Below are 22,787 nucleotides of genomic sequence, written 5' to 3'. Positions count from 1 at the left end.
GAGGGACGGTTGTTTTTCTTGAAAAGTGGAAAGCTTGGTGAGATTGAAGAGGGAGTGAAGGTTTTCTGTACACTGTTTAGTATTCCTTGACTTTAACAACCAGCTTGCATTCGTGTATTACTACAGTTAAAATAAATCTTTAAATGGCAGAAGAAAATTATTCAAATGGTTTTTTGGGTTATTTCTAATTTAAAACATTTCTACTTAGTTAAAAGCCAATCAGAGAGAGAGAACAGGACATAACCAAAAAAATTCATGGGTTGGCTATGCTAGATAATGATTACCACAAGCTAAGTTTCAATATATAAATACGAATAAATCAAATAAATAGCCTTAAAACTTAAAGGTTATATCTCATATCATTCAGGGAATGAAAAGTACATAAAAATTGAAGCCATACCTGTTTCCCCAGTAAGTTTTCACTTTTAAGCATATCATAGACCTTGGTAGCAGTCTCTCTTTGCTGTGCCATCCCACTGTCTCCTGTACCCTCATAGGCAAAATAAGGAAGAATATTTACAAGAATCTTTGGAAAGCAGTCTGTTAGAAGACTTTTCCAGTCCTCTTGAATCTGATTAGCAATGGACTTCACCTCATCAAAATGACTTCTAATCACCAGATGTGGAATCAAAACCTTATAACAAGATCTAAAAATAGAAAAATTTAAAATATAGGTTATATATAACTTTTCCAAGTAAAATTTTATAAAATAGTTCTTAAAAGCTGTTTTAATACCATCAGCATTAAAGTACCACACTTTATCCAGATTATTAAACATTCTTTAATTTTATAAATGGAAAAATTAAGTAAATTCTAAATAGTCACATTAAAAAAATTAGAAAGCTTAGAACATACCACCACCATGATTATGGGATTTAAAAATGGGACCTTGTTCAGTAGCACCCTTAGCAAAAAGAAAAAACAAAACAATAAAAAAAAAAAAATGGAGACTTGAATTTATATTTATTTCTTCTGCATAATCAACTAATGTAAATGCAGTTGACCCTTGAAAAACATGGGTTTGAACTTATACTTGCATATTTTTCAACCAAATGCAGACAGAAAAACAGTATTCACGGGATGTGAAAGTCTATATACAGAGGACTGACTTTTCATATACGTGGGTTCTGCAGGGCCGACTTGGTGACTTGAGTACATGTAGATTTAGGCATACATGGGGGACCCTGGAATGAATCCCTCGCATATACAGAGATATGACTATATTGTTCTTGCCAAAATGAATGAACTATAAGGACCACTAAATTTACTTTTGTAGGAATATACTTCTTAAAGGAAACTACCTACTACAACCCATAATCTATCAGAAAACTCTATTAGAATGAATCTGAAACTCAGATCTGTGATATACTACATGTAAAATGCATACCAAAGTCCATAACACAGAGCATGTTCAATAAATATGAGATGCCTTCCCATCATCCTGATACCTAAACATTACTTTTTAGTTGTTTCAAACCTCTCCATTTTCAAATTTTTCTTCTACGGAGTTAAAGTTAGCAAAATAAAGTTTTACATTCAGTTTCTAAATCTAATAGAAGTAATGACTAAAAGGCCTATAGTCAAGCAACAGAAAAGAAAAACAAGGCAGAAATAACCAGCTACTAGTAATTTATCTTCAATTTTTTCCAAAGGAAAGATGATCAAATATTAAAGCTAAAAAGGACCTGAAAGATCTCCTCGTGTAACTTCCTTACTTTACACATTAAAAAACCAAGGCATAGAGGGTCTTTATGTGGTTTGACCGAAGTCAGATAGCTGGCTGTTGGCACAGCTAGGACCGGATCTGAAGTCCAGTGACTCCCTTCAATACATTCTTATTAAAAGAAGCTATCCTGCTTCTCATACTATGTAGGCTCCCACACACACGTGTATGGGTATGGTATGTGTGGTGCTGGTGAGGGGACTTGCTAAATATTGTTCACTAATTTTAAATTAAACAAATTTCACATATGTCATGTATAAACTTACCTATAGAAATCCTCAATATTTGTGTAGTTTAATAAAATAAAAGGAAAAGAAGATAAGTTGTATTCGGTATCTTGAAGATTTAGCCATTCCAAAACCAGATAATCTAAATGAGATGCCATAAAGTCTTCTAAACGTCTATATCCAAAGGTTTCAGAAACTTTCTCTAAAACCTGCACGAACCCAAAAGTCAATGTGTTAAGAAAAAAGAAAAAAATAAATCATTTAAATGCTTGTTAATATTGTTTAGAGTAGGACCTAGAAACAACATTCATTTAACTTTTCTTGATTTCCTTATCTATGAGATGGGAATAAGAATTAAGAAAATGTACTCAACTGGCACAGTATCTGACACATAGCAAACCCTTAATAAATGTTAAGTAAATAGAAACATAAAAATATGCTAAGAGTTTCCAACATTTGGTTATACTTAAAGGAAGATTTAATGTAAAATTATTGGCCAGGCGTGGTGGTTCACACCTGTAATCCCAACGCTTTGGGAGTCTGAGGAGGGAGGGTTGCTTAAGCCCAAGAGTTCAAGACCAGCTTGGGCAACATAGCAAGAGCCCGTCTGTATAAAAAATTAGCCAGGTGTGCGGATGTGGTGGCGGGCGCCTGTAGTCCCAGCTACTCGGGAGGCTGAGGCAGGAGAATGGCATGAACCCGGGAGGCAGAGCTTGCAGTGAGCCGAGATTGTGCCACTGCACTCCAGTCTGGGCGACAGAGCGAGACTCCGTTTCAAAAAAAAAAATTAGCCAGGTGTGGTGGCACATGCCTGTAGTCCCAGCTACTCAGGAGGCTTGGGAGGATCGCTTGAGCCCAGGAGGTCAAGACTGCAGTGAGCCATGATCGCATCACCGCACTCCAGCCTGGATGACAGAGTAAGACCCTGTCTTTCAAAATAAATAAATAAATATAAAGTAAAATTATTTCTCTTAGGCTTAAATCCAAGTAAGAAAAATGTAAACTTATGATTATTAGGTAATGTATTTGTATACTTTTAAGAAACACCAAACAAGTCTTATACTGAGAGGTAAAAGGCTAACCGATTATAGGCTGGCTTACTCCAAAGCACCACAGAAACTATGCTGGTAGAATGTTAACTGGCATAATATCAGTCCACTGACCTACCACTGATTTATCACATAAAAATTTGCAATGGAAAGGCCTGGAACTTCCTAAACCATAAATGCTGAGGTGATGGAAAAGAGATGGGGCCAACATTCTATAATACCGTGCTGATGCAGTAATTATAAGGCTTGGACCCTAGTCCTTCTCCCCTGATAACTGAACTTAAAAGCCTGATAGCTCTAAAATTTGACTTCTGGCCCTGCTAGATCGCAATGTGCTGCCCCAGAATCTACCGGGCAAAACACCTATACTGCTCTTGTCTCCATGTGTTTCTCTCAATAAATACTATTTCCAAAAGCCTGGTCAGTCTGGTGGACAAGTCATTCACCCTTGTTAGTACAATGAAAGCCTTGTGAAATGCTCTTAAATGGAATGTAAGAAACAACAGTGCGTACACATAAATACACCATTTGAATAGTTTTTATATAACTGCTTTCCAATGTTCCCAACCTAAAAAATAAAATTGTTTCCTAGTCTTAAATAAGTGCCACTCAGAAAATCAAGCTTTAACTTTTTAAATTATTTCACAGTGACCTAAGGAAGCTTCTAATAAAATACTCATCCACATATACCTTTTTCACAAGGTGAGGTTCTAATCCATTCTCTTTCACAGATTTACATAGGGCAAACAAAGCCTGTTTTTCGCAGATAGGGCTGCAGGATAAAACTACAGCTATCAACGTCAGTAAAACAGATTTTCTATTATAAATTTCATCCACAGGTTCAGGGTTCTCAGCACTATGGGACTTAAGGAGAAATTAAAAAAAAATAACGTAATGTAAAATGTAAATGTTTAACAATCAATTATAAAATCCCAACTGAACTCCAGATTTTTTGACTAGCTATACACATTTCAAAAACCTACTCACTAATCCTAGTTCTGTCTTTTGGTACAAGAAAGAGTAATGACCAACACCTTTGCTAAATCACAAGCATTGACATGTTTAAAAACAATTATGAGCTTTCCACTAAGTCAATTCCTTCATCCATTTTGTATAAGACACAGATCTATAACATTCTGGCTAAAAGTCTTTTACTTTACTCAGAACCAAACCAAACATTATAGTTATCCTATAAAAATTACAGAAACATTTAATAACTGAAACAGTGTAATTGGATTGCTTGTAACACAAAGGATATTTGTTTGGGGGATGGATACCCCATTCTCCATGATGTGATTATTTCACATTGTATACCTGTATCAAAACATCTCATGTACCCCCCAAATATACACACACACACACACACACACACACACACACACCTACTATGCACCCATAAAAATTAAAAAATCTAAAAATACAGCAAAAAGTATAAAAGATTCAAGTTCTTGTATTAACTTTGTTCACGACAATATGCTTCTATTAATGCAGTGTAAGACAGTTAGCCTTTTTTGATAACTGTAATGCAATGTTGATTCATACTCTAATCGCAAGATATAAAACTTCCTAGGTCTTTTTCGAAATAAATTGCTGTCAGATCAATATTTTCCCTTTTTGCAGATGACAGGCTGATTTAAAATGTATAATACACATTATCTCATTAGATTTTATGTTATTTACACTTATCTTTCTAATCTATTGAAATTCTTTTCTAAACTCACATTCTTTCAATTTCCCACTATCACAGACTTGACAGTTATTTAACTATCTTAAATACTTGTAAGAAACAAACCAGGGCATAAATAAATGAAAAAATTTGAACTCTAAGATAATCATTACCATAAAAAATATATTATTCTACAGAAATGTGAAATATCACAAGTTTCACTGTAAACACCACAATGATTTGATCTTGTGTGAAATTCTTCTCCTCAATCCATTTCTTCCCACTGTCACCTGTTCCCTTAATTAGCTTTTAATCAGATCACATAGGAAAGGATTTTTTTTTTAAAAAGGAAGCCATATGCCCATAAAAACTCAGTTAAATTTTGGGTTTCTCCCTAAAAAATGCTAAACCAAAAGAAATTGCTATGATTTGACCCATTGTGACCCAGAAATAATGCAGTTTCATTCAATTCATACCGTTGTTTTAGAGCAGCTTTATACTGTAAACTACTGGATTATAAACTCTCTTATGCCAAACTTGGTGAAGTAATTTATGGGATATTCATAGCAAGCATATGATAACAGCAAATACATATTACTTAAAATTACCATTTCTCTCATTCCTTCCTGAGCTTTCAAGTATGCATTTTCAAAAGCAGTTTGCTGAAGCTTCAAAGGAAGTGCTTTCAGTAACCTGGAAGAATCTCCCTTCGTGTCCTGGAACAATCTTAAAACAAGCAAACAAACAAACAGTGAAATAATTTTTTAATTTCAAACCCTACTTTCCAAAGCATATTCCAGAACAAAAATAAATCACTCTGTGAGACATAACAACATACCAGCTCTTTCTTAAAGACTAATAAAACCTTAGTTTATTTAAAGAAGTTCAGATCAGCAGCTTAGTATTAAGGTCTTGAATACAAAATCTGTTTTCTCCTAGAACTGAAGAGTGTCTTAAAATATATTTTAACTATTGCCCAAATTTGAACAGCACTGAACTCAAACTAGCCAGAAAAGATCAACTGTTCTCTGGCCAAACACCAATTAGTTGAGTCCACAGATTCCAATGTCAACCTGCTCTAATATTTAATCACTCTGAAAGTGGGTAAGTTAATGTTTTTATGTACCATTTAAATTTTGTTTTATGTGATGGAAAAAAGTTGATCAGTACACCTTTTGCGTAATAGCCACATACTTAAGGATAACTCTTTAATCAACTTTGTCTTTTATCCTTTTTTAGTAATTGAAGCTTTTATAATTGTTTATGTTCCTCTGATTCTTCTAGTTTCACTCACTGCTCTTAAAATAGCTGAACATTAGATATCTGCTATTGTCTGAATGTTTATCCCCTCCAAATGTCATGTTGAAATCTGATCCCCATTGGGTTATACCTAATGGGAGGTGTCTGAGTCATGGGGGCAGATCCCTCACGAACAGATTAAGGCCTGAGGGTAAGGAATGAGTGAGTTCTCACCATTCAGTTCCCACAAGGGCTGGTTATTTAAAAAAAGAGCCTGGCATGGCCTTCCCTGCCTCCACCCTTGCTTCCTCTCTCACCATGTGATCTCTGCACACACTGATTCCTCTTTGCCTTCTGCCATGAGTCTGAGGCCCTTACTAGATGTAGACGCCATATGCCAAATAAACCTCTTGTCTTTGTAAATATCCAGCCTCAGGTTTTCCTTTATAGCAACACAAAGGGACTAAGACAAAATCTAACAAGTGTAAAATAAAAAAAAAAAAAAGAATGCTACTTGCATGTTATTCTTGAATTTATGCTTTTTGAATCTTCAATTTTTTTAATGCCACCACTACACTGCCGCCTTGTTACATTCAACTCAGTCTTACATTACCTCAGTCCTTAAAGTTCAGCATACATTTGCTTTAATCTGTGAGATTTAATAAGGACTTGAACTACTAAACGTATTCATTAGAAATCCTTGCAATGCATTATGGTCTTACTAAAAAGAGTTCCAAATCTGAGCAGTTAGACACAAAATCTAGTTTATGAAAACATTACTGTCAGCATATTCAAATACTGAAATATTAGTTTTAATACTTTATGTGACTGCTGAACAATATAGTGATCTTTTATTATTGATCGCTTACATTTCAAAGTTACTCAAATGATTTTCAGCTTTGATGTTTTTGAAGCATCATGTAATTTTTTTTCAAGTACATTCATTTATTTTAAAACAGTTATTGGATACCTATCACATGCCAAGTATTGTTTTAGGTGCTAAAAATACAACAATGAACAGAACAGACAAAAACCAGTGCCTTTTAGGAACATATATACTAGTGGAATAGGGAGAAGTAAATATATTAAAATATGTTTCACGTTATCATAAATGCTAGAGAAAAATAAAACAAGAGAATAGCAAGATGGCAACATAGGAACAGTTCTGGTCTGCCAGTGAGATCAACGCAGAAGGTGGTGATTTCTGCATTTCCAACTGAGGTAGCTGGCTCATCTCATTGGGACTGGTTAGACAGTAGGTACAGCCCACGGAGGGAGAGTCAAAGCAGGGTGGGGTGTAGCCTCACCCGGGAAGCACAAGGGGTCGGGGAACTCCCTCCCCTAGCCAAGGGAAGCCGTGAGGGGCTATGCTGTGAGGGGCTATGCTGGGAGGAATGGTGGATTCCAGCCCAGATACTATGTTTTTCCCACAGTCTTTGCAAGCCGCAGACCAGGAGATTTCCTTGGGTGCCTACACCACCAGGGCCCTGGGTTTCAAGCACAAAGCTGGGCGGCCATTTGGGCAGACACTGAGCTAGCTGCAAGAGTTTTTTTTCATACCCCAGTGGCACCTGGAACGCCAGCAAGACAGACCCATCCACTTCCCTAGAAAGGGGGCTGAAGCCAGGGAGCCAAGTAGTCTAGCTCAGTGGATCTCACCCCCATGGAGACCAGCAAGTTAAGATCCACTGGCTTGAAATTCTTGCTGCCAGCACAACAGTCTGAAGTCGACCTGGGACATTGGAGCTTGGTGGGGGGAGGGGCGTCTGCAATTACTGAGGCTTCAGTAGGATTTTTTCCCCTCACAGTATAAACAAAGCCACTAGAAGTTCGAACCAGGCGGAGCCCACCATAGTGCCACAAAGCCACTGTAGCCAGACTGCCTCTCTAGATTCCTCCTCTCTGGGCAGGGTATCTCTGAAAGACAGGCAGCAGCCCCAGTCAGGGGCTTATAGATAAAATTCCCATCTCCCTGGGACAGAGCACCTGGGGGAATGGGCGGCTGTGGGCACAGCTTCAGCAGACTTAAACGTTCCTGCCTGCCAGCTCTGAAGAGAATAGCGGATCTCCCAGCACAGCGCTCGAGCTCTGCTAAGGGACAGACTGCCTCCTCAAGTGGGTCCCTGACCCCCGTGCCTCCTGACTGGGAGACACCTCCCAGCAGGGGTCGACAGACACCTCATACAGAAGAGCTCCGGCTGCCATCTGGCGGGTGCCCCTCTGAGACGAACCTTCCCAGAGGAAGGAACAGGCAGCAATCTTTGCTGTTCTGCAGCCTCCACGGGTGATACCCAGGCAAACAGGGTCTGGAGTGGACCTCCAGCAAACTCCAGCAGACCTGCAGCAGAGGGGCCTGACTGTAAAAAGGAAAACTAACAAACAGAAAGGAATAACATCAACATCAACAAAAAGGACGTCCACACAGAAACCCCATCCAAAGGTCACCAACATCAAAGACCAAAGGTAGATAAATCCACGAAGATGAGGAAAAACCAGCGCAAAAGGGCTGAAAATTCCAAAAACCAGAATGCCTCTTCTGCTCCAGAGGATCACAATTCTTCACCAGCAAGGGAACAAAAACGGACGGAGAATGACTGACGAACTGACAGAAATAGGCTTCGGAAGATGCGTAATAACAAACTCCTCTGAGCTAAAGGAGCATGTTCTAACCCAATGCAAGGAAGCTAAGAACCTTGAAAAAAGGTTAGAGGAACTGCTAACTAGAATAATCAGTGTAGGGAAGAACATAAATGACCTGATGGAGCTGAAAAACGCAGGACAAGAACATCGTGAAGCATACACAAGTATCAATAGCCGAATTGATTAGGCAGAAGAAAGGATATCAGAGATTGAAGATCAACTTAATGAAATAAAGCATGAAGACAAGATTAGAGAAAAAAAGAATGAAAAGGAACAAACAAAGCCTCCAAGAAATATGGGACTATATGAAAAGACCAAATCTATGTTTGACTGGTGTACCTGAAAGTGATGGGGAGAATGGAACCAAGTTGGAAAACACTCTTCAGGATATTATCAGAATTTCCCCAACCTAGCGAGACAGGCCAACATTCAAATTCAGGAAATACAGAGAACACCACAAAGATACTCCTCAAGAAGAGCAACCCCAAGACACATAATCATCAGATTCACCAAGGTTGAAATGAATGAAAAAATGTTAAGGGCAGCCAGAGAGAAAGGTCAAGTTGCCCACAAACGGAAGCCCATCAGACTAACAGCGGATCTCTCGGCAGAAACCTTACAAGCCAGAAGAGAGTGGGGGCCAATATTCAACGCTCTTAAAGAAAATCATTTTCAACCCAGAATTTCATATCCAGCCAAACTAAGCTTCATAACCAAAGAAGAAATAAAATCCTTTATAGACAAGCAAATGCTGAGAGATTTTGTCAATACCAGGCCTGCCTTACAAGAGCTCCTGAAGGTAGCACTAAATATGGAAAGGCAAAGCTGGTACCAGCCACTGCAAAAACATACCAAATTGTAAAGACCATTGACACTATGAAGAAACTGCATCAACTAACGGGCAAAATAACCAGTTAGCATCATAATGACAGGATCAAATTCACACATAACAATATTAACCTTAAATGTAAATGGGCTAAAATGTCCCAGTTAAAAGACAGAGACTGGCAAATTGGATAAAGAGTCAAGACCCATCAGTGTGCTGTATTCAGGGGACTCATCTCACATGCAAAGACACACATAGGCTCAAAATAAAGGGATGGAGGAATATTTACCAAGCAAATAGAAAGAAAAAAAGCAATGGTTGCAATCCTAGTCTCTGATAAACATCCAACAAAGATCAAGAAAGACAAAGAAGGGTATTACATGATGGTATAGGGATCAATGCAACAAGAAGTGCTAACTATCCTAAATATATATGCACCCAATACAGGAGCACCCAGATGCATAAAGCAAGTTCTTAGAGACCTACGAAGAGACTTAGACTCCCACACAATAATAGCGGGAGACTTTAACACCCCACTGTCAATATTAGACAGATCAATGAGACAGAAAATTAACAAGGATATTCAGGACTTGAACCGAGCTCTGGACCAAGCAGACCTAATAGACATCTATAGAACTCTCCACCCCAAATCAACAGAGTAATATACATTCTTCTTAGCACGACATCACACTTATTCTAAAACTGACCACATAAGTGAAAGTAAAACACTCCTTAGCAAATGCAAAAGAATGGAAATCATAACAGTCTCTCAGATCACAGTGCAATCAAATTAGAAGTGAGGATTAAGAAACTCACTCAAAACCGCACAACTACATGGAAACTGAACAACCTGCTCCTGAATGACTACTAGGTAAATAACGAAATGAAGGCAGAAATAAGTAAGTTCTTTGAAACCAATAAGAACAAAGATACAATGTACCAGAATCTCTGGGACACAGCTAAAGCAGTGTGTAGAGGGAAATTTATAGCACTAAATGCTCACAGGACAATGTGGGAAAGATCTAAAATTGACACCCTAATATCACGATTAAAAGAACTAGAGAAGCAAGAGCAAACACATTCAAAAGCTAGCAGAAGACAAGAAATAACTAAGATCAGAGCTGAAGTGAAGGAGATAGAGACACACACACAAAAAAAACCTTTTAAAAAATCTTAATCCAAGAGCAGGTTTTTTGAAAAGATTAACAAAATAGACCGCTAGCAAGATTAATAAAGAAGAAAAGAGAGAAGAATCAAATAGACACAATAAAAAATGATAAAGAGGATAATACCACTGATCCCACAGAAATACAAACTACCATCACACAATACTATAAATACCTCTACGCAAATAAACTAGAAAATCTAGAAGAATGATAAATTCATAGACACATACAACCTCCCGACTAAAGCAGGAAGAAGTCAAATCCCTGAATAGACCAATAACAAGTTCTGAAATTGAGGCAGTAATTAATAGCCTACCAACCAAAAAAAGCCCAGGACCAGATGGATTCACAGCTGAATTCTACCAGAGTTACAAAGAGGAGCTGGTACCATTCCTTCTGAAACTATTCCAAACAACAGAAAAAGAGGGACTCTTCCCTAACTCATTTTATGATGCCAGCATCATCCTGATACCAAAACCTGGCAGAGACACAAGAAAAAAAGAAAATTTCAGGCCATTATCCGTGATGAACATCAATGTGAAAATCTTCAATAAAATACTGGCAAACTGTATCCAGCACATCAAAATGCTTATCCACCACTATCAAGTTAGCTTCATCCCTGGGATGCAAGGCTGATTCAACATACACAAATCAATAAACATAACCCATCACATAAACAGAATGAATGACAAAAACTACATGATTAAAGGCTCACGCCTGTGATCTCAGCACTTTGGGAGGACAAGGTGGGTGGATCACCTGAGGTCAGGAGTTCAAGACCAGCCTGGCCAACATGGCGAAACCCCATCTCTATGAAAAATAAAAAAATTAGCCGGGCGTGGGGGCAGGTGCCTGTAATCCCAGCTACTCAGGAGGATGAGGCAGGAGAATTGCTTGAACCGAGGAGGAGGAGGCTACAGTGAACCGAGATCACGCCATTGCACTCCAGCCTGGGAGACATGAGTGAAACTCCGTCTCAAAAAAAAAAAGAATGAAATTAATACATGTTTATTCCAGTACTCAAATATAAAAGATCCTCATGATAGAATCCTTCCAGTGCTTCACTGGATGTTCACTCAAGTAAATATAATTGTAATTAGCACAATGTAAAATGTGCTAATTATCATTTTATAAACTCACATTAAATCACAGTAATTTCCAAACAGTCCATATCTCCTGTATGTGATAGTAGACACACCTCACTCAAGTCAACCACTTGTTAGCTCTGTGGCATAAGCAAGTTACTTTACCTAAGTCACAGTTTTCATTTATAAATTGAAGGAAATAATAGAATCTAAGTGATAGAAGTGTAAGAATTAAGAATAAACATAAATGCCAGGCACACCGTATATACTCAACAAGTGTTAGCTATTTTTAATATCGCAACTGTGAGCTGTTACTATGTAAGACATTCTACTGCCGTCTGCAGCATTCCAAATACTTCATGAATAGTTGACCCATTACCTATTGATTGACTCTGCAGCCAACATGCGAACTTGGTGATGATTATCAGCAAGAAATTGTGTAAATACTTCGTTTACAGGAAAGTCTTTTCCCATTACATTAAGAATGGCCCATTTTGAATAAGGATCGGCCTATGGGAAAAGAACTGAGGTTAAACATGAAATAGAGAAAAATTACTCATTAACAAACAAAGACTGCTTTAAAATTCTCAATGGAGATCTTACTAAAAAAATGCAAAAACTCACCTCAAGCAAAGTTTTAAGGCAATTTACTAGGGCCATTCTTACAGAGAATGTATATTTCCTCTCCTTTGTTAGATGCCTGAAATCAAGTAAGTTTTCCAAAGTTAAATAATCATTCTGATAAAAGCACTCAGAAAACTCACTGAATATTAAGGTTATAATAAGTTGCTTCCAATATGTCTTTCTGTGCTAAACTTATTTGTCATTATGTGGAATATGCCAATATACTCACCTTCTCAAAAATTCAAGGTAAAAGAAATTAGTGTGCAAGAATTCATTTTAGCATATATTATTTGTTTTATACCATTATGTCTCTTTTTGGGGGGCTACCATAGAATGGCTAACTATATTACAGTAAACTTACTTTAGAAAGAAATTTCTCTGTTAAAGTTTTGTCTGGTATATTGAAGATTTCAAAACCACAATCAGGCCGGGTGCACTGGCTCACACCTGTAATCCCAACACTTTGGGAAGCCAAGGTGGGCAGATCACTGGAGGTCAGGAGTTTGGGACCAGCCTGGCCAACATGTTGAAACCCCATCTCTACTAAAAATGCAAAAAAATTAGCCAGGCATTGTGGCGGGAGCCTGTAATCATAGCTGCTCGGGAGGCTGAGGCAGGAGAATTGCTTGAACCTACTAGACAGAGGTTGCAGTGAGCAGATATAGCACCACTGCACTCCAGCCTGCAGCCTGGGTGATGGAGTGAGACTCCATCTCAAAAAAACACAAAAATAAAAAACATTCTATTGATTTAGAATTACTCAGCAATCAAATAGTACAAGGGTTCTAAATTATATGTATGTGCTCCTCTGTAAGTATCAGGGTGTTATCTTGGAATGTGACAATATGCATAAAATAACCAGATAAGGACAAAGCCAATTTGTTCACTTTGGGAACATGAACAATTCAACTGATTTTGGCTTGTTGTCCTTTCTTTATTCACTATATATGTCAAATTATTAAGTGATTCAAAATTTGCACAGAAATGAGTTAAACAGTTTAGAAAGCCAAGCCTTAAACAAAAAGCAATGTAGTTCTTCAAGCGACTGAGGGAAACACAAATTACATTCTGCTATTCTTAAAAGATGTATTAGCTATGTAGGAAGATCAGAAGAAATCACTGATGTGGATACAAAACTTGCATTCGTATCTACAGATAGCAAAAGAAAAATAAGACCACAAAATGACAAGTTAATGGGTGCAGTACACCAACATGGCACATGTATACATACGTAACAAACCTGCACATTGTGCACATGTACCCTAAAACTTAAAGTATAATAAAATAAAGTTAAAAAAAAGAAAGAAAAATAAGACCACAAAATAGACTGTACCTACCAAAATGCTCCAATCACTGTAAGAAACTGTCCTTGAGCATCCCTTGTGTTCTCAGAGTCCATATTGCTTTGACCTAGGTTTTTCACTATATGAAGGACATGGTTTAAAATAGTTTTACAAACATCTTGGTCACGACGATACAAAGAACATACATTGCTGTGGTAAAAAAAAAAAAAAAGTTTAACTTTATAAGCTTAACAGAACACATCAGTTATTTTATAAATTTAAAGTGAACATAAGGTTTTAATTTCTTACGATAGTGGTTTCAGAAGTTCAACAACATCTTCCACTGGCAAGGGGTACTCTTCTCCAGGAAGCTCCTTTAAAAGCATTAGATACTAAAATGGTAGGAGGGAAAAAAATCAGCTTTATCCACACATCATTTACTTTAAAAAGTATATAAACATAGGCCGGGTGCAGTGGCTCACACCTGTAATCCCAGCACTTTGGGAGGCTGAAGCAGGCAGATCACAAGGTCAGGAGTTTGAGAACAACCTGGCCAATATGGTGAAACTCCATCTCTACTAAAAACACAAAAATTAGCCAGGGGTGGTGGCAGGCGCCTATAATCCCAGCTACTCAGGGAGCTGAGGCAGGAGAATCGCTTGAACCTGGAAGGCAGAGGTTGCAGTGAGCCGAGATCGCGCCACTGCACTCCATCCCGGGCAACACAGCGAGATTCCGTTTCAAAAAAAAAAAAATTTTTTAAGTATATAAACATAAATTCATACATGCACACACGTACACACACACACACAGCTGTAAATTTTTAACAGGTATATAGTAAAAACAAAAGGCTTTGAAGTCAAACAGAAAATTCAAATCCCAGTACCACAGCCTTAACTTTTCTGGTAAAAAACTTGCCTTATGTCATCTAGGGAATTCGTACCCTCATCTGTAGAGTGGAGATATATCACTTACCTGGCCAGATAACTGTGAGGATTAGAGAAAATAAACGTAAAAGTCTAGCTTCTATTGTGGAATTCAATAAATGATCATTATTACCACTGTTGCAATTAACAGCTTGAGCAAGATTCTGAAACTGTAAGTCTCCACTCTCCCAAAATAATGCTTGGGGATAATAGACCAGTGGTTGAAAACTATTAATGAATTTTGGAAAGCAGAGATAATCATGGGCAGGGAAGAAGTCAAAAACCCTGACCTATCTTCCCACAAGGCAATCTTGGAAGGCTCTTTATGGTACTATGGACAGAAAGGGCTGTTGCAATGACCAGTTATAATGGTAGTTATTATCTGGGCAGCCAGTTTCCGAGAACTACCAAATAATTTTCTGGCTATACTGAAATAATAAGGGATTTTTTTTCCTATTTACATATAGAATAATATATTTCTTAATCCTTTTCAGATATTAACAAAGGAAATTAAATGATCCTTTTCATTATTTGACATTAAGAGTCACGTACATGAGGTTACTGAATGTTTTGAAGTGACTTGAAACATCAATACTTCAAGAAAAGCATGTAACTTCCTCTTGGTCAGGGATAGAGACTTGAGTATCCGACAGGACCTAAACCAGGGGCCCAAACAGGGCACAACCAAACTTGTTTTCTCACTCTAAGGGATTGACGTGCATTTTCACCAAGGGTGGGAAACATGACCAGGGATTCCACCAATGACTCAGTCTACAATTTACTGTGATCAGAGGTTCTAATTAGGGACTCACCAGGCATGTTTGACAATTTGCTGGAAGTGGGGACATGACCTAGGACCCAACTTGCTACTCGCTAGGCCAGGGGCTCTACCTCCACATACACTGGGGCTAGGGCTAAGAAAATGACCCACATGGTCAGATTAGTTATATATAAGGTTGTTGAGCAAATAAGTAAATGTATTCAGGTTGAGTGGATAGTCAGGTTTTGGGGTGTTTTTTTAACTGCTAGTAAAGCAATTTATAAATTTGGACAGAAAAAAAGATAAACTGTGTGATGTTGGCTTGGATTTGAAGATATCTATCAACAGACAGATAAATGGACAGGGTGAAGGCAGAAGAGGAATTACTTTTGCAACATTCTCATCAAAGTATAAATCTAATCATACGGAAACATCAGACAAACTCAGAGCAATGGACCTGTACTATTCAAATATATGAAGGTCATGATAAATAAAAAAAGAACTGTTCCAGATTGAAGGAGACTAAACAGACTATACACCTAAATGCAATGACAAAATGTTAACTTCCTGATTTTGATGATTATACTGTAGGGATACAAAGAAGTGTATCCTTGTTTTTAGGAAATATATACTGAAGTATAAGGAGCATCATGTGTGCAACTTCATCTCAAAATGGTTCAGAGAAAACGATGTGTGTGTCTGCGTATGAGTGTGTGTGTGGAGAGAGGGAATGACTAAGCAAATATGGTAAAATGTTAACTGTAGTATTCTTGTAACTTCACTATCATTTCGAAATCAAATCCAAAAAACTGAAAATATATAAACTAAGGTCAAAGGCAAGGTTCCAACTTCAAACACAATGTTATGTAATATTTTTACATTCAGGGTCTATGTTTCTTAGCCTAATTAAAATAATTTATAACAATTAAACCTAAAGAGAATAAATCTATCCAAAACCCATCTAAGTTTTAATATTTCAGCATCCACTTAAATTTGCTCACAGCACATTAAAAGAAAAAGTGTTATTTTCCAACTAGTCTCAGGTTCATTTCTCAAGAAAGCAATTTCAATTCTTCAAAGACACCATGTGATTCTTACATGTCAACTCATTACATTTAATCAGCAACATCAGATAAAATCCAAGAGCTTCTTCATTTAACGTAACTCACCATATGCAGATGGAGGGATTTGGTAGGGTCTAGCGTGCTAGAATCAATTAACATTAACAATTTCCTCCGAATATCAGCTGCCCTAAAGGACACAGTATTGGTCTGAGCAGTAGTTACACACAAACACAAGAACTTGAGCATGTCTAAGAAAAGTAGATCTTGCTTTGACAGATATTCTTCAGCTAAAGGATTAATGGCACCTAAAAATAAAAAGCACTCATTAACACTGAGAAGGGCACAACAGCCATATATATTCATATTAACTCAAATTTCCTCCTCTTCACAAAAAAAAGTATATGAAAAGCAAAATTATAGTGAAATTAATTATACACTGAAAGCTTCAAAAGTCTTTTTGAAAAATTATCCAGGATGCTGTTGTCAAGAAATAATTCAAAATATGGGGAAAAAAAAACCCTCAGACAAATGATCATTGCAATAATGTTTATTGTAGGAAAATAGAAAAGAATCTAAATTTCTGACAATAAAAAATGTCAAGTAAATTATGGTATTTATGACTGAAAAATGGTGAAGCCATTAAAAAGTATGACTATCAAGAAAAGCAGGCTGGGCGCGGTGGCTCATGCCTGTAATCCCAGCACTTTGAGAGGCTGAGGCGGGCGGATCACGAGGTCAGGAGATTGAGACCATCCTGGCTAACACGGTGAAACCCCGTCTCTACTAAAAAATACAAAAAATTAGCTGGGCGTGGTGGCGGGCGCCTGTAGTCCCAGCTACTCGGGAGGCTGAGGCAGGAGAATGGCGTGAACCCGGGAGGTGAAGCTTGCGGTGAGCCGAGATTGCGCCACTGCACTCCAGCCTGGGCAACAGAGCCAGACTCTCCGTCTCAAAAAAAAAAAAAAAAAGAAAAGAAAAGCAACTACCTGGAAAAATACTTATAATTAAACAGGCATTCATAACATGTGAATGTTGATGTTGACTACAATTTTGAAAGTTTCTACAGAGAAATAACAGAAAAAGGTTAAAAGCAATGGCATTACAGGTGTGTTTTCATTTCCTGCTTTCTATTGCCGAAATAACCAATTGTATGATTTTATTTCTTCTTTTGAGACGGAGTCTCGCTCTGTCGCCCAGGCTGGAATGCAGTGGCGTGATCTCGGCTCACTGCAACCTCCAACTTCCCAGGTTCATGCCATTCTCCTGCCTCAGCCTCCCGAGTAGCTGGGACTATAGGCGCCCGCCACCACGCCCGGCTAATTTTTGTGTTTTTAGTAGAGACGGGGTTTCACCATGTTAGCCAGGATGGTCTTGATCTCCTGACCTCGTGATCCGCCCGCCTTGGCCTCCCAAAGTGCTGAGATTAGAAGTGTAAGCCACCACACCTGGCCTGGTTTATTTCTTTAATAGTTATCTTAAGTTCCTTCTATGAAGAATAAAATATGAAACTAATAAATTCAAATAAAAATCAGAAAAATATAAAGTATATAGGAAAGGAACAATTCTAAAAGGCTATACTAAGAGAAAATGAAATAAGCACAAAATTGATATCAATGAGGCCTCTTATACTGCCAAATCAATATAAAGAGGTAAAAGAAATTCCAAGTAGTAAATATGTATTTACCTATGGTACTTTGGCTCTCTCCAGGTTCATTTGCATCACTAACACTACTATCAGGGTAATCGTTAAATAGATTCATGGATGACTGATCCTCCACCTCCATTAGATTTCCATTAGTATCATCTTCCATTGGTTTTACTTCTCCACGGTCAGATGGCTTTTTGATTAAGGATGCCTTCAAGGAAGAGAAACAAAGATGTTCAAGATGGCTTCTTGCAGGAGCATGTCGTAGTCAAAATTTACCTAATCAGGCTGGGCACAGTGGCTCACATCTGTAATCCCAGCAATTTGGGAGGCTGAGGCAGGTGGATCACCTGAGGTCGGGAGTTCAAAACCAGCCTGGCCAACATGGTGAAACCTTGTCTCTATTTAAAATACAAAAATTAGCTGGGTGTGGTGGTGGGCACCTGTAATCCCAGCTACTCAGGAAGCTGAGGCAGGAGAATCACTTGAACTTGGGAGGCAGAGGTTGCAGTGAGCCGAGATCATGCCACTGCACTCCAGCCTGGGTTTGACGAAGTGAGACTCTGTCTCAAAAAAAAAAAAAAAATTTACCTCATCAAACAATTCAAGGTTCATGTGTAAGTATGAACACTACAATACTTTTTCTACTAAATGTCCAACAATAGTAAAATGGATATATAACCTGTAATATGTCTACATAACAAAATAATATGCAAACTTTAAAAATTATTTCTTATATTAAGAAGTTTTGTAACACCCAAAGTGTTACCCAAAGAGGGTGCAGGAAAATGTCTAAATTGGTATGAATATTTTGGAGGACAATGACAATATCCATCAAAAAGTAAAGTTCGCACTCCTTTTGAACAAGCAAGTCTACTACTAGAAATTATCCTACATCCATCATATACACAAATACAAACAGACAAAATAAAAGTACAATAATCTGTACCACAGAAGTCTTTGTAACCCAAAAAACTAGAAACCACTTAAAATGTTAATTAAGAGCAGATGGTCTTTTTGGCTCAGTGTGGTGGCTCACCCCTGTAATCCAAGCACTTTGGGAGGCCAAGGTGGGCAGATCATTTGAGGTCAGGAATTCTAGACCAGCCTGGCCAACATGGTGAAACCTGGTCTCTACTAAAAATATAAAAATTAGCCAGTTGTGGTGGCACACATCTGTAATCCCAGCTTCTTGAGAGGCTGAGGCAGGAGAATCTCTTGAACCTGGGAGGTGGGGGCTGCAGTGAGCTGAGATTATGCCACTGAACTCCAGCCCAAGCAACAGAGCAGATAAGCTTTCATATACATATATACTATTCACTATTACCACACAATAGAATACCATGCACTGCTAAATAAACAAACTATAACAGCAGATAGCTTATAAAATAAGTACAGTGACATGGAAAATGATTAAGATGTGTCATAAAATGGAAATAAGTTACAGAATGTGTTTTCACTCAATAGATATTTCAATATCTACTTTGTATGCCCGGCAGTGTTCCAGAAAAAAGAATGTATGTGGCATAGCCCATTTGTATGGAAGAAAAATAAATACTACAATAAGAATATGTTGCTTGCCTGGCAAGATTTTTGGTCACTTTTAAAGAACAAAGAATTATTTTAAATTTTGGTACAATGTTGCATAGAAATAGCTGTGAGCCTGGATGATTCGTTCCCAATTTTTAAGTTCTCAATTATTTATTGAGAAACTAAAGGCAGGCACTACTATGCTAGGTATTGATATTAAGAAGCAATCAGGTATATTTCCCCACAAGACAAATTATTTAATTTCCACATTTTATTTTTAAAATTTTTTTATTTTTGAGATGGAGTCTCGCTCTGTTGCCTAGGCTGGAGTGCAGTGGCATGATCTTGGCTCACTACAACCTCCACCACCCAGGTTCAAGCAATTCTCCTGCCTCAGCCTCCCGAGTAGCTGGGACTACAGGCGCATGTCACCACGCCTGGCTAATTTTTAGTATTTTTAGTAGAGACGGGATTTCACCGTGTTAGCCAGGATGGTCTTAATCTCCTGACCTTGTGATCCACCCACCTCAGCCTCCCAAAGTGCTGGGATTACAGGTGTGAGCCACCGCGCCCGGCCTTAATTTCTACATTTGTAAAAATGTAAGAGCTATATGTTGTGAGATGCATCCTTATTTACAAAGATATTTCAACAAAAAAATTATGCCTGTTAGAATCAAAATATGATAGCAAAACAGGAAGCATACTTACTAAACTTTTACAAATATCTGCAATGTCATTCATTAGCTTTGATGTTAACAATCGCAGGAAAAAGCCAGATGCAATCTTATTTGGACTCTTCTGCAATTAAGACAAAGAACCAAGCAACAAAGAAATAAAAACAATTATTCTTGGCAGACAGTGTTTTCTCTATCTTGAATGAAATGTAGATAGTTTACTATTAGGGCCAAGATATATGCTGCTTCAAAAACACATCTTTTCTTAGAGTAATAATAACTATACTATACGTCTTTCATTGTGCTTTAACAACATTAAAGTAACAGCTATTGACCCTAAACATAAGTAAGCTATAATTATAGGTTAGAGTTTATTCTACTTTTCTCCTTCCCGACTTACACCAAAAGGGAGGAAAAACACATTACAAAACCAAGAAATATGTTGATAATATTGCTATATGGCCATGTACCTAATACTAGGTCTGAAATATACTTCCAATTATTATCAATACTCTGGGGCCTGGCTTGGCTATCTCACAGGCGCTGCAGATAAAAACAAAGATTACACGCAGTAGCACTCTTTCTACCAAATGTTATGTAAGGTGATCTGAGCAAAAAAAAAGTAAAGTATGTGCTGGAATTATTGTTGTGTTGCTCACTAGCCCTGCTACGCATACCACATAGTTTGGGTCAAAAAATTTTTATTAAATGAATGAAAATGTCCTAGGAATAAAAGAGTCATCTATATGGTTGTATATAAAAGTTGTAAGGCAATCTCAGAAAATTTCCTGAACTTATAAAATTAGTTTCAAGAGAAACTCAGATTCCTATTGCTTATTTGTCTGGATATTACCTTTATGTACCATTCAACTGAATTTTAAATCAATTTGTATAACTTATGAATGTGACCAGATATGGTAGCTCACACCTGTAATCACAGCACTTTGAGATGTAAGGATGTGGTGTAAGGATCACTTGAGCCTAGGGTTTGAGACTAGCCTGGGCAACGTGTAAAACCCTATCAATACAAAAAAATACAAAAATACAAAAATCAGCCAGGCATGGTGGTGTACACTTGTAGTCCCAGCTACTAAGGAGGCTAAGGTGGGAGAATCACTTGAGCCCAGGAGGTCAAGGCCGCTGTGAGCCCAGGAGGTCAAGGCTGCTGGATTGCAGTGATGTCATCACTCACTCTGGGTGAAAGAGCAAGAGACTGCCTCAAAAAAAAAAGAATAAAAATGAAAGTAAAAAATAAATTTATGAGTGGACACCAAAACAGTAATATCAACCAGTAATCAATTCCCTGCATAGGCTACACTTTCAAGTAAAAAGAAAATTTTAGCTAGGTGGTACATGCCTGTAGTCCCAATTACTCGGGAGGCTGAGGCAGGAGAATTGCTGGAAACCAGGAGGTCAAGGCTACAATGAGTTGTGACAATCCCACTGCACTCTAGCCTGGGTGACAGAGAAATATCCTATCTCAAAAAACAAAAGAAGAAGAAGAAAGTCTTACCTTGGTACAGTTGCTCAAGCAATGTGTACATAGATGCATCATATTTCTCAAGGAACCAATTCTGAATTCCTCATTTGTCTTATTTTTAAACACAGTGATACTTTCTCCTGCACATTGCATTAGAGACTATTACGAATAGAAGGAAAAATGCAAATTCCAGTTAAAATTATAGTTTAGTATTGCTTTTTACAGTGTACTTTGATCTTGGACATACTATAAAATAAAAAATAAAATAAAGTGCACTTAAGAGAAAAAATGAAATGTTTTTAGAATTTCCACGTAGTCATACAGTATAAGCAAAACTCATTAACAATTTTTTAAAATGGCAAATCTTATACTCTGTTCTTGCAAATCATACCAGTGACAGAGTACTACCAAGAGATAAGAAAGAGTTTCATGCTTACAGCCTATCATTAAAAAGTCAGGAAACAACAGATGCTGGACGGAATGTGGAGAAATGGGAACGCTTTTACACTGTTGGTGGGAGTGTAAATTAGTTCAACCATTGTGGAAGACAGTGTGGCAATTCCTCAAGGATCTAGAACTAGAAATACCACTTGACCCAGCAATCCCATTACTGGGTATATACCCAAAGGATTATAAATCATTTTACTATAAAGACACATGCACACATATGTTTGTTGCAGCACTGTTCACAATAGCAAAAACTTGGAAGCAACCCAAATGCCCATCAATGATAGACTGGATAAAGATAATGTGGCACATATACACCATGGTATACTATGCAGCCATAAAAAAGGATGAGTTCATGTCCTTTGCAGGGACATGGATGAAGCTGGAAACCATCATTCTCAGCAAACTAACACAAGAACAGAAAAACAAACACCGCATGTTCTCACTCATAAGTGGGAGCTGAACAATGAGAACACATGGACACAGGGAGGGGAACATTACACGCCAGGTCAGGGGGTGAGGGGCTAGGGGAGGGATAGCATTAGGAGAAGTACCTAATGCAGATGATGGGTTGATGGGTGCAGCAAACCACCATGGCACTGTATATCTATGTAACAAACCTGCATGTTCTGCATCATGTACCCCAGAACTTAAAGTATAATAATAATTAAAAATTTAAAAATTAAAACAATTTAAAAAATACATAGTATAATTTCTTCTATTACATAAATAA

General features: G+C 37.7%; 2 protein-coding genes across 8 annotated transcripts in view; one reads left to right on the top strand and one right to left on the bottom strand.

Annotated features, from left to right (window-relative positions):
• ATM (ATM serine/threonine kinase) overlaps window positions 1-22,787 on the bottom strand; it is a 140,310-nt gene that overhangs the window by 83,830 nt on the left and 33,693 nt on the right. For all 7 annotated transcript variants that reach the window (XM_055273004.2, XM_063636467.1, XM_063636463.1 and 4 more), the window contains 12 exons: window positions 21,641-21,766; window positions 20,162-20,251; window positions 17,963-18,134; window positions 16,384-16,583; window positions 13,838-13,920; window positions 13,583-13,738; window positions 12,246-12,321; window positions 12,001-12,131; window positions 5,274-5,391; window positions 3,690-3,863; window positions 1,990-2,159; window positions 401-647 (listed from right to left, as the gene is read on the bottom strand). In XM_055273004.2, the coding sequence (XP_055128979.1) occupies window positions 401-647; window positions 1,990-2,159; window positions 3,690-3,863; window positions 5,274-5,391; window positions 12,001-12,131; window positions 12,246-12,321; window positions 13,583-13,738; window positions 13,838-13,920; window positions 16,384-16,583; window positions 17,963-18,134; window positions 20,162-20,251; window positions 21,641-21,766 (1,743 nt within the window). The remainder of the gene's footprint in view (window positions 1-400; window positions 648-1,989; window positions 2,160-3,689; window positions 3,864-5,273; window positions 5,392-12,000; window positions 12,132-12,245; window positions 12,322-13,582; window positions 13,739-13,837; window positions 13,921-16,383; window positions 16,584-17,962; window positions 18,135-20,161; window positions 20,252-21,640; window positions 21,767-22,787) is intronic.
• The window catches only part of C3H11orf65 (chromosome 3 C11orf65 homolog), a 213,110-nt gene that overhangs the window by 190,104 nt on the left and 219 nt on the right, over window positions 1-22,787 (top strand). The gene's annotated exons all lie outside the window — the stretch shown is intronic.

The sequence above is a fragment of the Symphalangus syndactylus genome, chromosome 3, assembly GCF_028878055.3.
Source record: "Symphalangus syndactylus isolate Jambi chromosome 3, NHGRI_mSymSyn1-v2.1_pri, whole genome shotgun sequence".
Taxonomy (NCBI): domain Eukaryota; kingdom Metazoa; phylum Chordata; class Mammalia; order Primates; family Hylobatidae; genus Symphalangus; species Symphalangus syndactylus.
Note: the sequence above shows the minus strand (reverse complement) of the source record. Positions and strands in the feature narration are given on the sequence as shown.